The sequence below is a fragment of the Pleurodeles waltl genome, chromosome 2_1 (genome assembly GCF_031143425.1).
Source record: "Pleurodeles waltl isolate 20211129_DDA chromosome 2_1, aPleWal1.hap1.20221129, whole genome shotgun sequence".
NCBI classification, from domain to species: Eukaryota; Metazoa; Chordata; class Amphibia; order Caudata; family Salamandridae; genus Pleurodeles; species Pleurodeles waltl.
Genome location: NC_090438.1, coordinates 275,393,258 through 275,407,237, shown reverse-complemented (window position 1 = coordinate 275,407,237; position 13,980 = coordinate 275,393,258). Strand labels below are relative to the sequence as shown.

Here is a 13,980-nt window from a genome sequence, read left to right as displayed (position 1 = left end):
TAGTTTTTAAGAACACAAGCAGTAATCTGTCCTTGGTGCTGTCACATGGAATAGTACAAATATTTTGTCCCCAAGTATTGTGCAGGTTTAGAATTTCAAGATCCTGTTTTAATTTGGTACTCTTAGATGTGGACTTGTTAATAATTGGATGTGTTCTGTCCCTTTTTAGATCCATCTTGAGGTTAAAATCACAGCTATATTATGATAGTGTTGGCAAATGTCCATAATCTTATCAAACTTGTCTTGTGCCATAGCATTGGGTCATACATATTTATTATAATGACAGAGTAATCACACAGAAAGCACACTATAGCTACGTATCTGCCCTCTACGTTGCATGTTGCAGTGTTGTTTTTATAATCCTGTGTATCAAAATGGCAACTCCATGACCAAAAGAGGCATAGTACACATAGGCAATACTAGTCACACAGTGTGGACAGGTTCCAACACAATGCCTCTTTACCATAACTTGGGGTGTTTTTATGGGCAACCTTGAGCCTTGTACACCGCCACCTCTAAGCCCACACAGTGATCATTCTATTTTTCCACATCGGCCACGATGGGGGGGATGGGGAAGGGGAGAGGGGAAGTGGCCTTTCACTCTCTCTCTCTCTCTATCTCGTTTTGCTAGAAACGTGTCTATATTCTAAGGTAACAAATCAGCCAAATCGTGTTCTTGGACGACAGCTACCTTCAGTGAGAGTCATGGCGCCAAATTTGGCCCCATTTGTTTGCCATTGCTGGGTCTCTTGTATTTTTGGGGCATAACTGCTCTTCTGTAGAGTCCAGAAAGTGTTTGTGTTCAGCAGGATGGTGATATTCTTATGATTACCTGTTGATCGCTAGCAACATGTTAGCTTGTTCAGAAGCCATAATGTCTCGTTTTTAGCAGCTGTTTCAGCACCAGGATTTTTTTTCGTCAATTAGGTTGGTTTTGTGGGCTACATCTGGAGGTTTTCTGACCCGAGTACTGATAAGAGCTGTGTTTTTTGGCTGTTGGTGGATCTGTGAGAGGTAGTGTGAGAAAACTGATGGCACTGGAGTCTGCGGGTGCACTGGAACTCAGGTGTGAAGTTAGTATCAAGACCTTCACTGAGGATTGTGGCAACAACCTCAAACATGTTGTCTCCATTTTTTTCAGGTACCTGCTTTGGTCCTCCAAACCATGCAAATTGCAAATAACCCCAAACTGGCAGATTAAGCATTTATTAAGCTCTCATATGAATTCTTTTAACGTTGGCATCCAGCTGAGTATTGAAAGTTCAACATGTATGGTTTTATTTTGCTTTTAGTTTCCATTATGGCCTGCTTCACTGAGTTTGATCACTTTTAATTTGACACTAAGGAGTCCAGAGTGGTAGGACATAGTTTTTCCTAAGCCTCTCACTTGCTGTACAAGACCTCTGTTAAAAGTAGCCGGGGTGGTGACTTGGTTCAGACATCAAGAGGCAGGCAAAGTAACCTGCTTGTGGCCGGGTGTGACTGAGAAAACAAGGTAGCCATCCCTTCAGTAAGTTATGACATCATCTTAAAGCTCCTGACCTAATCCAAGATGGTTGGCAATAAAGCAGCTTCCCAGGGAACTCACTTGTTCATCCCTCCATCTCAGAGCCACAGATTTTCTTCCAAAGTAAGGATTGGGAAGGAGCTGCTGAACGCACCATCTGGGACTGGTTCTCTCTTGTCTCAATGGATCACTCTAGTCTGGTTGCTAGCACCTCTCGGGCTACTTACTGCTGTAGAGAAAGCATAGGGAGAGACATCAGCACCCCTTCCTACGAAGCGGTGAGTGTGCTGTTCTCAAGGACAGAATCGTAGGCCCTTAGCTAGTCAAGCACAGATCCACTTCAGGCCTTCCTCTGGTTGAATGAAGGGAGAAGCAGCTTCCTTTCTGGCTGACCACTTGCATATTCAATGGGCGTGACTGTAATGACTGCCAAATAGCGAAATGTACTCATGGATCCTTCACCCCCTTGGTCATTTAATTGTATTTCAACTGTAGACACCGCTGTATACAGAGTTAAAAGCTTTAACAGGGCTTTGTATTTATGTATAGTAGATTCTGAACATTATCTGGTTACTGAGTAACAGCCTAATATCTGTTAAGCCTTGAATAAAAGGAGTTAAAATAAATGATACAGTAGTTGATTTTTTCCCTCTTGTATGTGAAGACCAAACTAAAGCTGTGATAAGTGGTTTGATTACTCTCCTGTTTCTGTCTCATACGTTATCCTTTTTTGGCAGGATTGTTGATAACATGCCTGTTACTTGGTGTTTTCCTGGAGAAGGGAGCAAACAGTTTTGCAGTCCAGGATTTCCAATAGGATGTTTTGCCGGTCCTGATTCCCAGGAAAATGCATATGGATGCCCAAAAAATGTAAGTGCCAATTTTCTGTTTCTCTGTAGTTTTAGGGGGAATTTATGTAATGTGGATTCCATTTATGAGAAGACTCTTGGGGCAGGAAGCTGGATCTCATATCGTTCCCACACAGACTAATTTGTTTATCTCATAATGTGTAAGTTATCATTTGATCATACAGGGGGCAGGTGAAGCTGTTGGACATGAGAGCAAACTACTTCCATTATCTTCCATATACTTCCATCCAGGTTTGGGGGAAGTTAGATGGTGTGCTGTGTGGAACTAGTGCCAATCAAGATGTGGGCTAGCAGATAAGATGATGGAGTAAGACCATTAGTGCAATCACAGCTGGAGGAATTTTTGAGTGGGGTGTAGGTGGAAGAAGACACAGAATCATGTGAGGGGATGACTTTGCAAAAATGTTGGTTGAGGTGATGGATACAGTCATATTGTCTTTGCAAACAGGTCAGAATCAACTGACCCTTGATGTTCAGTCCATCATTAGCTACCCACCCCTTTTCCAGGAGCACTTGAACACGTGAGATAACCTTGAAGAATCCTTCTGTTATCCCAGTTTTACAGGGCACCACTGCTAAGAGGTGGAAAACAGCCATTACAACACAGTTATTACCACAAATGACCATCACCACGAATCCATTACCATTCATATGCCTTTACCCCGAATATACCTTTACCATGCATGCCTTTACAAAAAAAAATATTCTAAAGGCATAAATGTTAAAGGCATATGCGTGGTAAATGTTTTAAAGGGAAGTATTATTTTTTTATATTTGTAAAGGCATGAATGGTAAAGGTAAATGCATGGTGAAGGTTTAACAGGCAAGCATAGGTAAGTGTTGGGTGTTATATGGTTTTTAGCAGTTAGGGTGGGTAGTGGTTTGTAGCTGGTAAGGATATTTTTAGGTTTTATAATGGGTACAGTTTTTTGGGTGGTAAGGAGTGTAGGGTGGGTATGGGTGGTAAGGGCATTTTTAGGTTTTAGAGTGGGTATGGGATTTAGGCTGGTAAGGGTATTTTTAGGGTTTAGGATAGGTATGGGTTTTTGGATGGTAATGGTGTTTTTGGGGTATACGGTGGGTGTGGGTTTTTAGGTGGTAAGGGGGTTTAGGGTGGGTATTGTTTTTTGGTTTGCAAGTGTTTTGGGGTTTTAGGGTGGGTATGGTCTTTTGGGTGGTAAGGGTACTTTTAGGTTTTAGGGTGGATATTGGCATTTTAAGTTTTAGGCAGGCATTTACTAATAGTGGTGTATATTTTTTTTAATTCAATACAAAACGCCCTGGTGTCCTTCGGCCAAGTTTGTTCATGTGTGCAGGGCATAATGGCATTTTTTTGCAGTTTTGAACAGTCGAAACTTGGCAAGAGGGCATTTACACTGTTTACTTGAGAAGCAGAATTTTTCCAAGAAAATATACATTGTTTTGTTTTTGTGGCACGGTGAGATCAAGTACCTTGCCCTGAATCACAGGACATTGAGCGGACACCTGGATTTCAACTCTCGGTGCCATAAAAACAAATTAAAGTATGCGTTCATGTGAACTGTGTGATTCTCATTTAAAGTGCTTTAATACCCTCCTGCCAAGTGTGCACAAGATATAACTGGAAAAAAATACCAATTGTGCTTTGTATACATAAACTGAACTTGACCAAAAGGCGTTGGGTGCTGTGACAGAATATGGTGAGTGTATTACAGCACTGCAGCCTTACACTCTTAACTGACAGCGCAACAGTTCCAATGTTGGGGCTCTAGCTGTCGGGCCCCATCTTATTCCTGTTGCGCTGTCAGACTATAAGGCTGCACCAGCATCCTACCTCTGACAGTCAAGTGAGTATATTCCAGAGTGCCTTACAAACCCACTCCCTCTGAAGCTTTGCACTCAGCAGCACTTAGGCTGCACATACTCACAACTCAGAGCCCGGCCCAGCTTGCCTCTTGGATACCAGTACTCTCTTGACACAAGAAGTAGTTCTGGTAATATAGGGGAGAAAACTGAGAAGTGCTGGTACTCTGTACCAGCGAGTACCGGCCCAATTAAAGCACTGGTGTAGTTCTTCAAACTTTCTACCTCTCCATAACGAAAAAGATGCAAGGATAATCGAGGAAAGGACTCTATAATTAGGTAAAAGAAATATGTATAAATCCAAAAAAGTGCTTCTTGAGTTCTTGACTCTTAAAACTGGAAACCTTGAGTAGTAGAGGAGTTGATGCATAACTGTGAGCAATCTTTGACTCTTATAGCCCCATGACAAGTCAAGAGTAGTATCTCTGTGTGGATACCACTTTGTTGATCACAAATTGGTTGGTGTTTTCGCACCTGTTTTTTTCCAGCTGGAAATTCCCCGGTCTCTTTCAAACATTTCTTTTAGGAAGGGGATGGGATAACCACACAATGCTTCCACCAGCCAAATTTAGTATTCCCTTTCCCGCCCACCCCCTCTCTACAGTCCCTCCATGCTGGGAAGACATTGCTCCCATTTACCACCTGCTTTAAGACTGTGAATGTCAGAGAGTGGAAGGAGTGGGTGGGAAGGAGGAAGTGGAAAGTAGATTATGGATGGTAGAGTGGAGAAACACGAGAGACCGAACACAACAGAGGCACACTGTTTAGAGAAAGCAACAAGGCACATGGGGTAAGGGGGAGAGAAACACACAGACAACAGAGGCATGTCATCAGAGAACCCCCTATGTTATCCTAAAGTATCCGGTTTGCTCAGCCATGTCTTGTGCAAGTGTTTCTATGATTAGTATTTGTGCGCTGTTGTCTCTTGAGCAGATACTACACAGTTTCTCATGAGTATTTTGTTTCCTTTTGTTTGATGTTCTAATTTGTCCATTTGGGTACCAAGTAAAATAATGGCCATATCACCTGGTATTTGGTATCCTAGAATCCTAACCAGTGCATCCAAAACCCCTACCAGAAAAGAGTTAATGTATGGTTAGTCCCACGAAATGTGTTGCTGAGTGCCCTGTGAACCATTACCCCTCCAGCAAAGAGGGCTCACTGAAGAACAAATGCGATATTTTGAAGCAGTGTGAGTACTGTTCATATAACAATTTATAATGCTATTCTCTGCTCAAAATGCTGGCAGTGTTCTTTTACAGTTAGCTAAACATGACTATTCACTACGATACAAAGATCTCTCTAAATATAGTTTTAGACAGCCTATTGCTTGTGAATTACTCGTGTATGGTGTTGCCCCAAGCAGCAGGCTATGTAATGCAGAGTTTATGCCATTAGTGGCCAAGGCTTTTTATTTTATTTTATTTTTTTACATATTTTTATATATATAATGCTAGTTAAATCTGTGACTGCTACCTCCTTAGTTGAAGGATGGGAGATCAAGTGCATAATGTAACCTCTGACTCATCTAAATTAAACGTCAGGTTATATTGGTTGAATGAATCCTCCTCTCCCCCGAAAATTTATCAGACATCATCAGACCATCCCCCTTGCGCCATGCTTTAAATGCGCCGTATTGTACTACTGGCATGAATTTAGGATTGTAGTAAATGGTGGTATTGAAATGTTATTTGCAAGTGTGTATTTACATAATTCCCTATTTTAAGTATGGTACTAGTGGGTGTGCAGAGACAGGCATTAAGCAGTATATCCTAGCTGTGTTTCCAAAGCAGGTCTCATACTTTTCATCTGACCACTGATTTATCCATGTGAAGTCAAAGCTTGTCTGTAGTTCTTGCTCTCCACTCTGGTAATGCATGTAGTTGAGCTGTCAAGCAAAATAGCTTAAAGTTGGGTAAAACTAGACCTCCTTCACGCCAGGGGTGACACATACTCTTATATGTGAGTGTTGGACACAGACATTTCCAAGTGGACTTCAATATCAAGCTCTTAGGGTCTTTTCTTGGATAATGATTGGTGGCATTTGAAAAGATACAGTACTCTTAGGAGAGCGTTTATTTTAATATTATTTATTTTTCCAAGCCAGTAGATGGGTAGAGCTGACCATCTGTGGCAGTCTTCTCTCAGGGATGCCTATAAGGGCACACATTTAGACTGACACAGCTCAGTCAGGTCAGGTGTGATATTTACCCTCAAATAACTCATTTTTTTCCTGGTGTATACTGAGAGCCTTAGGCAGATAGTTCTCCCCCATAAGAGCTTCTATGATAATTTTACCCACAGGATGGCAGATAGTGAGTATAGCTTCAAATCAAGACCGGTCTGGGGAAGGGGTATGTAACATCAACATTGCTCTTCAGCGAGTCATCCGCTCGGTGATGCAACACACAACAGAAGACCAAGCCAGAGGCATCAGATGGACCTTATTCTCTAAACTAGCGGACCTTAACTATGTGTATGACTTAGGGGGTAATTATGCCCCCGGCGGTGAGTGTAAATGTGGCGGTAGTACCACCAACAGCTGGTTGTACATACCGCCACATTATGAGAATGGCGGTTTGGCTGCAGCCAACCTGCCACTTTTCCACTCATATCGCCTTGGCAGTATGAGCTGCTGGCCAGAGATATCAATCTCCAGCACAGTGCCACCAGTGGCATTATGAGCCTGCCTACCACCATGGTTTTCGTGGCGTTAGCAACACCATGAAAACCATGGCGGTAGGCCCTACCAGTGACCGGGAATTCCTTCCTTGTGGTAGGTGGCTCCCCCACCCCACACAACACACACCTGACACCACCCACCCCCACTCAATCCAAAGACCCACCCCCACCCCCATACACACACTAACCCCCACCCCGATATTCACATACTCCCCTCACCCCTAATCCAAAGACCCCCACCCAAATACACCCCTCCACCCCCTCTGATCCAAACACACATACACACCCACTGATCCTCTCACTCACCCCCCCCCCCCCCATCGCCCATACACGCACACACCTGCAGACACGCACCACGCATACACCCAATCATTCACACTGGCATACACTCACTCATACATGCATACTTCCAGACATGCTCTCACACATTCTCACATACAATCACACTGACATGCAGAACCTCACTCACTTCACCATTCTTACACGCATTCACGCACACAACCACGCAAACACAACACACAGACGCATTCACACACTCACTCACACATTCATGCACACACTCACACGACGCCCCCCCTCCTCTGTCAGAAGCCCGACTTACCTTTGTCGAGGAGGTCTTTCCGGCAGGGAACAGGAAGGGGCACTGCTACTGCCAGCAGTGCCCTGCCAGCAAAACACCGCCAGGCCATATCACAGATCATGATATGGCTGGCGGCGTTCTACTGGCGTGGCAGTGCTGGTGGTAGCAGCGCCACCTTACCACTGTCCGCCACCATGAACACTGCTGGATTTCCGCCCTTCTTGTGACGGAAGTCTGGCAATGCTCATAATATGGCAGACGGATGTTAGCCGCAGTGGCAGTCTTTTGGCGGCCGTCACCGCAGCGGTAGGCAGTTTTTACTGCCAAAGGCAAAATGACCACCTTAGTCTTGCTTTTTCACTCACAGAGGCAAATGCAGGAAAAGACTTCTCACCTCAACATCTATGCACAACAAATAGGCCTGAAGATCGACAGGAAGCAATCCGAAGTCATGCCACTCAATATCCCAAACCCTTCACCAACCAAGGTGAGTGGAGAGGACCTAGCCATGATTGCAAAGTTCAGACATAATGTAGTAGCAGGCAGTGTAATCAAGAGGGGACTGAACAAGACCAGGAATGCGTTCCGGATGCTGAACAATGTGTGGCGTTCATCTTTAAGGCTTTACAAAGGTGCATTTTGTCCACTCTTGTATGGACTTTAATGCTTGTGGATGACCAAAAGCAACATCACCAAACTATCATCGTATAACCTGACAAGAATTGTTTGTATTATCTGGCCTGAAACCATCTACAACCAGGAACTGATCTCTAGATGCAAACATGAGTGCATGGACTCCATCACTGTGAGAAAAATATGGAGACTTATAGCGCGCACCATCAGAAAAGAACAAGACTTCATCACAAGAATAGCTTTCCACTGCACCAAAGAAGGCAAACATAAGAGAGGCAGGCCAAATAACACCTGCAGGCGAACGGTGGAAACAGAAATGAAGATTCTGAACCACAGGTGAAGCACCATACACAAACTTGCCCAAGACAGAAGTGGATGTTTTTGTTTCTGCCCTACATGCTAGTCTGAATAACAGGGCAGTAAGTAAGTAGTATCTGATATGCCTTGGTGCCCATCGTAAAAGAAGCTATTTCTCAGGCTGATGTACCTGGCCCTGTGGTAGAGTCAAATTCAGTACTTCACATTCCCTTTAATTTTAAAGCCTGCTACTTTCCTGTATTCTATCAATAGTTCTTGAAGTCAAGGAAGGGACACAGGGATGCCACCACATGGAGCACGTCATCTACAAACATTTTTTATGGATATCTAGGTCATATTTCAGATTTGTTATTCCCACTCCTCCCTCCTCTTGAAGGCAAAAGGTTCAGTACTTAACAATACGTAATGCAAATGAAATAGCCCCCATCCCAGAGGAAAGGCCCCAGAGCCCCAACAATTTACAGAGACCCTTAATGTAGGTGCTCTGCATCCTGCCATGACCATTTCCACTATTCCAGCCAAAGGCCATCATCTCCATGACTCGGGCCAAGTAGTGCAAGGCTGCCCAATAATACAGCTTCCTGACATCCAGGGTTACTAACACTGATAGGATGGCTTTCAGCTCGAACTTGGTGATCAGGTGTACCATACATAAATCAACACATCTGGTGGATTATGTCTGGTAGAACCAATTTTAGTTGTATGTCAAGAATCTTCATGTATATCTTCACATCGATATTTAAGAGCGAAATGTGTCAGAAAGAGGAGCAAAGTGTAGGATACTTTTGTGCCTGACAAGACTAGACAGTTTGTTGCCGGCCTCCTGTTATCAGGTATTCTCCCGCTACTAATTAGTGATGGCAATTGTATATGTTTGCTTCCCACACGTCTTCCTCATGTGTATTGGCCTTCTTGGCTTTCTTGATGCCTTGAGCCCAATTCACTCAGGTTTTTCAGTCTTTTTTTATCACTTTGGATTCTAACGCAGGAGAACACGTCCCTACTCATCTGTAAACAAGCCACCCTCTAGGTTCTCACCTTTGTTTCTCAATACTGATTTGATGGGTTCCACATAGTTATTACATATTTTTTACATTAGATATGGATATGTAAAACATGGTATATATTTTTTTTTCAATTTGTTATATTGCAACCTTGATAAAGTCTGACAGGACAAAATGCATGTCGTCTACCCGAATAATTTTTTTATAATCCACTGTTCTTCCACAATGACTACATAATTGTGACCACGTGACATGAAGAAAAAAATTTATTGAAAATAATGCACTGAACTACATGCCTACAGAATACATCCGAGGCAGCAGGGTGATCCAATTTCTTCAAAGAACCACTTTTTATTAGTTCATATCTAATTCTGTTTGCTATGGTACCAGTTTTTCTCTTTACTATGGCACACACTTGTAATAGGATGTGGAATTCGTTCTTCGTCACTGCTGCCATTGTAATAGCAAATGTATTAGAGAAAATTCTGTTCTTACCCAGGTTGTTCATCCACTCATTACTATGCCCTTAATATGTGACTGCCACCTAATTTTAATTTCTGGTAATAAATAACTATTGCCTTGTCCAAATATTAATTAATGACTCTATGGCTCGCCTCACATTCCAGCTGCTGCTTCAGGGAGAGATGTTCTACTTAATTAATGTTAAATAGTACACTTGAGCGAAAGTGCCATGCTGAGGCACTATGTTTATGATAGTAAGGCGACTGGACTGACAAACAGATCAAAACAGGAGGTAAAAATGAGTGGCAAACAGCAGGTAAAAGTTACTATATGGCTTATATATTTTGTATTTTTTCTCAGACTTTTCACTACTCTCGCTCACTGAAGTGCTAGTGCAGCAGGTTAAGCAGGAGACAGTACCGATGTCTGCAGCAGGGCACCAAAAATTGGAGGAGGCCAGTCCAACACTGACTATTGCCCTGCTCAGTCTCTGAAGACAGGGCTGCAAGCTGCACTTGGGTTGCCTTCACTGGTCACCGGATCGACTATTGCTTCCGATATAGCTTGTTGTCAAATAAGGCCCAATCCCCCTCAGGGGAAACAATGAGGGACAGGAGTGAGGAGTCTGGAGGCAGCAACCGGTTTGCCTGGGGTACTCACAGAACCAACAGCTTCTGTGCTGCTGCAACCCGGCTATTCTTCAAACCCATTATAATGGGGGGTGATAGCAAGCTGCAAAAGGCTCTGAAGAACTTGCTGGCACACTCTTGCTCCTCTCCCTATAACCTTTAGCCTCGAGGTAGGATCAATTGACAGGGTGGCATCCAACAGCCCCCAGCTGGCAATTCCACTATGGGTTCATTTTGATGGATACTTTGTCACCTTTAGAATATTACCCAGGCACGAGACTGGATCTGAAAGTATTCACCGCAGTGTTCCTGTGCACTGCTTGGTGGCACATATAACCGCCACCCCTGCTCGTTGGCATCTATTCCTTTTAATTCTGTGCCTTTGTTCATGGATATTGAGGTCCATTGCCTTTTCGTCAATTCATGACCTAACACACTTTCCAGGGTGCAAGGGAATGATATTCCCACCAAAGACTACAGGGTTCAAACCATACTTTGACTGTCAGAAACATATGTCTGTGACAGACCTTGGTGCGGCGTTTCTATAGGGCTCGGGGCACAACATCAGGTCATGCAAAGAATGTGCCCCCATGCACTTGAAGGTGATTCGGGATTGTGAAGCAAAGCTTTGTTGCTCTCCACAGAAAGAAGTCACAAGCTTTGTGTAAGTTAAACTCAAGTTTGAGAGTGTGGACTTATTCCTACTCTGGGGGCCGCTCTGCCAACTGGTCTTCTTTGTACTACAAGTTGTATGGTAAGCCCAAATCTAAGGAATATAAGAATTTGAAGCAGGATTCAACCCCATCCCACCACTCTGTCGAATGAGAAGTTGAAACCGATTCCTCAACTGGTCCGCTTGTGCCCAATTTTCTCAGGCCACAGGTGACACCACAGCAGTTTGAAGCCTTTAAAGAGACCATGCTGCGTATTTTTTGCACTTTTCAGGTTCCCTTTGGGCCCAAAGAATCTGTGTTGGCTTCTAGTTGGCTTACTGCCAAGAGATTCATCCTCCATGCCTTCTGTGCCTCTAGAGCCAATGCCTGGTTCTGCCCCAAGTCTGGAGCTGACTTTTATTATGGCTCTGAGATTTGCGCCAGATTTTTTTCCACTGACTGATCCCGACATCATTGAAGATTGAGCATCTGCTGTCTCAGGTGTCCAACCTTGAGCCGAATCAGCTTTGACCATGACCGAGGTCAGCTCTTGACTCCACTTCAGCGCACACCCGGTCCCCATGTGCTCTAATTCAGGCAGAATACTTCCTCTTCCTAAGGCCTGCCTCCGAGGCTTTGCCACCTTTTTGACTTGGATTCTGATAAACCTGATAATGCGGATGTTGATCATACCCCAATGCTATGATGAGGATATCTACATGGACTTGCAGGAGGGTAGTGGGCTGTAAACCTCCTGTGATGCAGAGTTGCTTTTGTCCCTTACATCTCCAATGGAGGAGAGCGCATTTTTGCTGTAATGATTAGATGTGCAGCTGAGCTTGAAGACCTACAGCTGCCTTCATTTGAAGCCCAGAAAAATATCTTTACTGAGGTTTTACATCCAGGGCCTTCCTCATCTGAGACTTCACTTCCATTTAATAAAGCCCACTTATTGGCGATGGCAAGGCACCATAAACTGGTATTGGGTGGCCTAGACTTTCTTGCACAGCACCCAGGTCCTGAGAGTTTGGTGGGCCAAGCTTCCACTAGCAAATTCAATCTAGATGTATTCTTACCAACTCCTTGAAACATGAAGTCTTAAAGGATTGAGGCATTTTGGTAGAGAATGTTGTCTTCGGCCAGTTTGGCATTGCTGTCAGTCAGTGTGGGCTGCCTCTTGGGCTGTTTATAGTCCAGTCCTCTGGATTATGGCCAGCAACATCTTGCTGACAGTCCCAGAAGGTTTCAGAGCATCCTTGGCTCACATAATACAAGACTACCACGATGCAGCCAAATGCATAAATTGACCTGAACGGGATACTGCTAACTGCTTGCGGCATGCAGTGGGCACTGATGTGATGCACCGTAGCTACTCATTGATTTGATCAGTGACTTTTCTAGGGTTGTGCAGGTATCCAATTGAATGTCCTTAGAAGGCAGAATCACCTACCGTCTCAAGGCTGGTCCACAAGGCTTGCGAACAAGCACTCTGGGCTACGACCCCACTGCAGCAGTCACCCAAGTCCTTTTGGGAAAGAGGATCAAGCTGACATCATGCTGGTCAGTATGGATACAGTTCCACTCATCCCTGACTCCTGCAGCATCAGCCTGCTAGCTGCTTTAGTTTGCCATGTAGGAGGCGGGATCAGACAATTTTTCCAGGATGGCTGGCCATCACATCCAACACATGGGTCCTATAGATCTCCCTGCAGGGCTATGACAGTTTTGTTCCGACTCACCTCAATTTCCACCCATATCAAAAGAGCTTTCATAGGAGCACCTATCCATCTTGCTACAGGCCAAAGGGGCCATCAAGAGCTGACAGCCTCAGAAGTAGGGGCGGATTATTACGCATGCTATTTCCTTCAAGAAGGACAGAGACCTTCATCTCTTTTTAGATTTTCACCCTCTGAATACCTTTCTGCGGAAGGGAAAATTCAAAATGTCCTCTTTGGCCCAAAGTCTGTCTGCCCGGGATCCAGGTTACTTTTTTTTTTACCACTTTAATTTCATTTCATGTACCTCGAATCATTACATATTTCAAAATCATGTATTGTGTAAAAGGGGAACAGTTACAAAAAGGAACAAGGATGTAAATGGAGCAGTAACCTGGGGAAGGAAGAGGGATCACACATCAGTCTTATGCATAGCTGTATGGTGAAAAGGAAAAAAACAGCAGGTAAGGAGGTTGCAAGGTATGTCTAAAATGCATCAAAGACCATCACCGATAAGCACAGGATTGTCAGTTCAAATTGGTCATTATAGATGACCTCTGGGTCATAAACCGTGTACGGAATTCAGGTATCTTCGTCTCCTGAGTGGGGGACCGAACATAGGCCGGAGCTGTGTAGTATGGGCGGCATTACTAGTGAGATCCTGCCTGCGGTTTGTTCCATCTTTATATGAGCAATGAAAGGGTGCCAGCTCTTCTTGAATTTATGCATGTGGTCGTGGAGTAGAGCTGATAGGCATTCCATGGCCTACATTGACCACACTCGTCCCCACCACATGTTAACGGAGGTTATTGCAGAGAGTTTCCATAGTTGGGCTATGCTAAGCTGAGCAGCTAAAAGGAAATGAGTTATACATTTCCCAATTGAGGAAGTCAAATTGTATGTCCAATGAGTTCTGTGTTACCCCATTAGAATTGTCAAAGGGCTGCAAGTGTGTTATCTGCTGTATCTGGGTTAGGATTTCCCACCAGAAAGGTTGGATACGAGTGCAGGACAACCAAGGGTAAAATAATGTGGCTCTTTCCCCTACTCTTCTTCCTTCAAATGTCTGACATGCCAGCCATGTTG

The 13,980-nt window shown here is 44.0% G+C and overlaps 1 protein-coding gene across 1 annotated transcript in view; it reads left to right on the top strand.

The window, feature by feature from the left end:
• LOC138263236 (transmembrane 9 superfamily member 2-like) overlaps positions 1-13,980 on the top strand; it is a 696,131-nt gene that overhangs the window by 165,946 nt on the left and 516,205 nt on the right. The window contains exon 5 of the mRNA XM_069212440.1: positions 2,245-2,377. Coding sequence (XP_069068541.1) covers positions 2,245-2,377 — 133 coding nt within the window. The remainder of the gene's footprint in view (positions 1-2,244; positions 2,378-13,980) is intronic.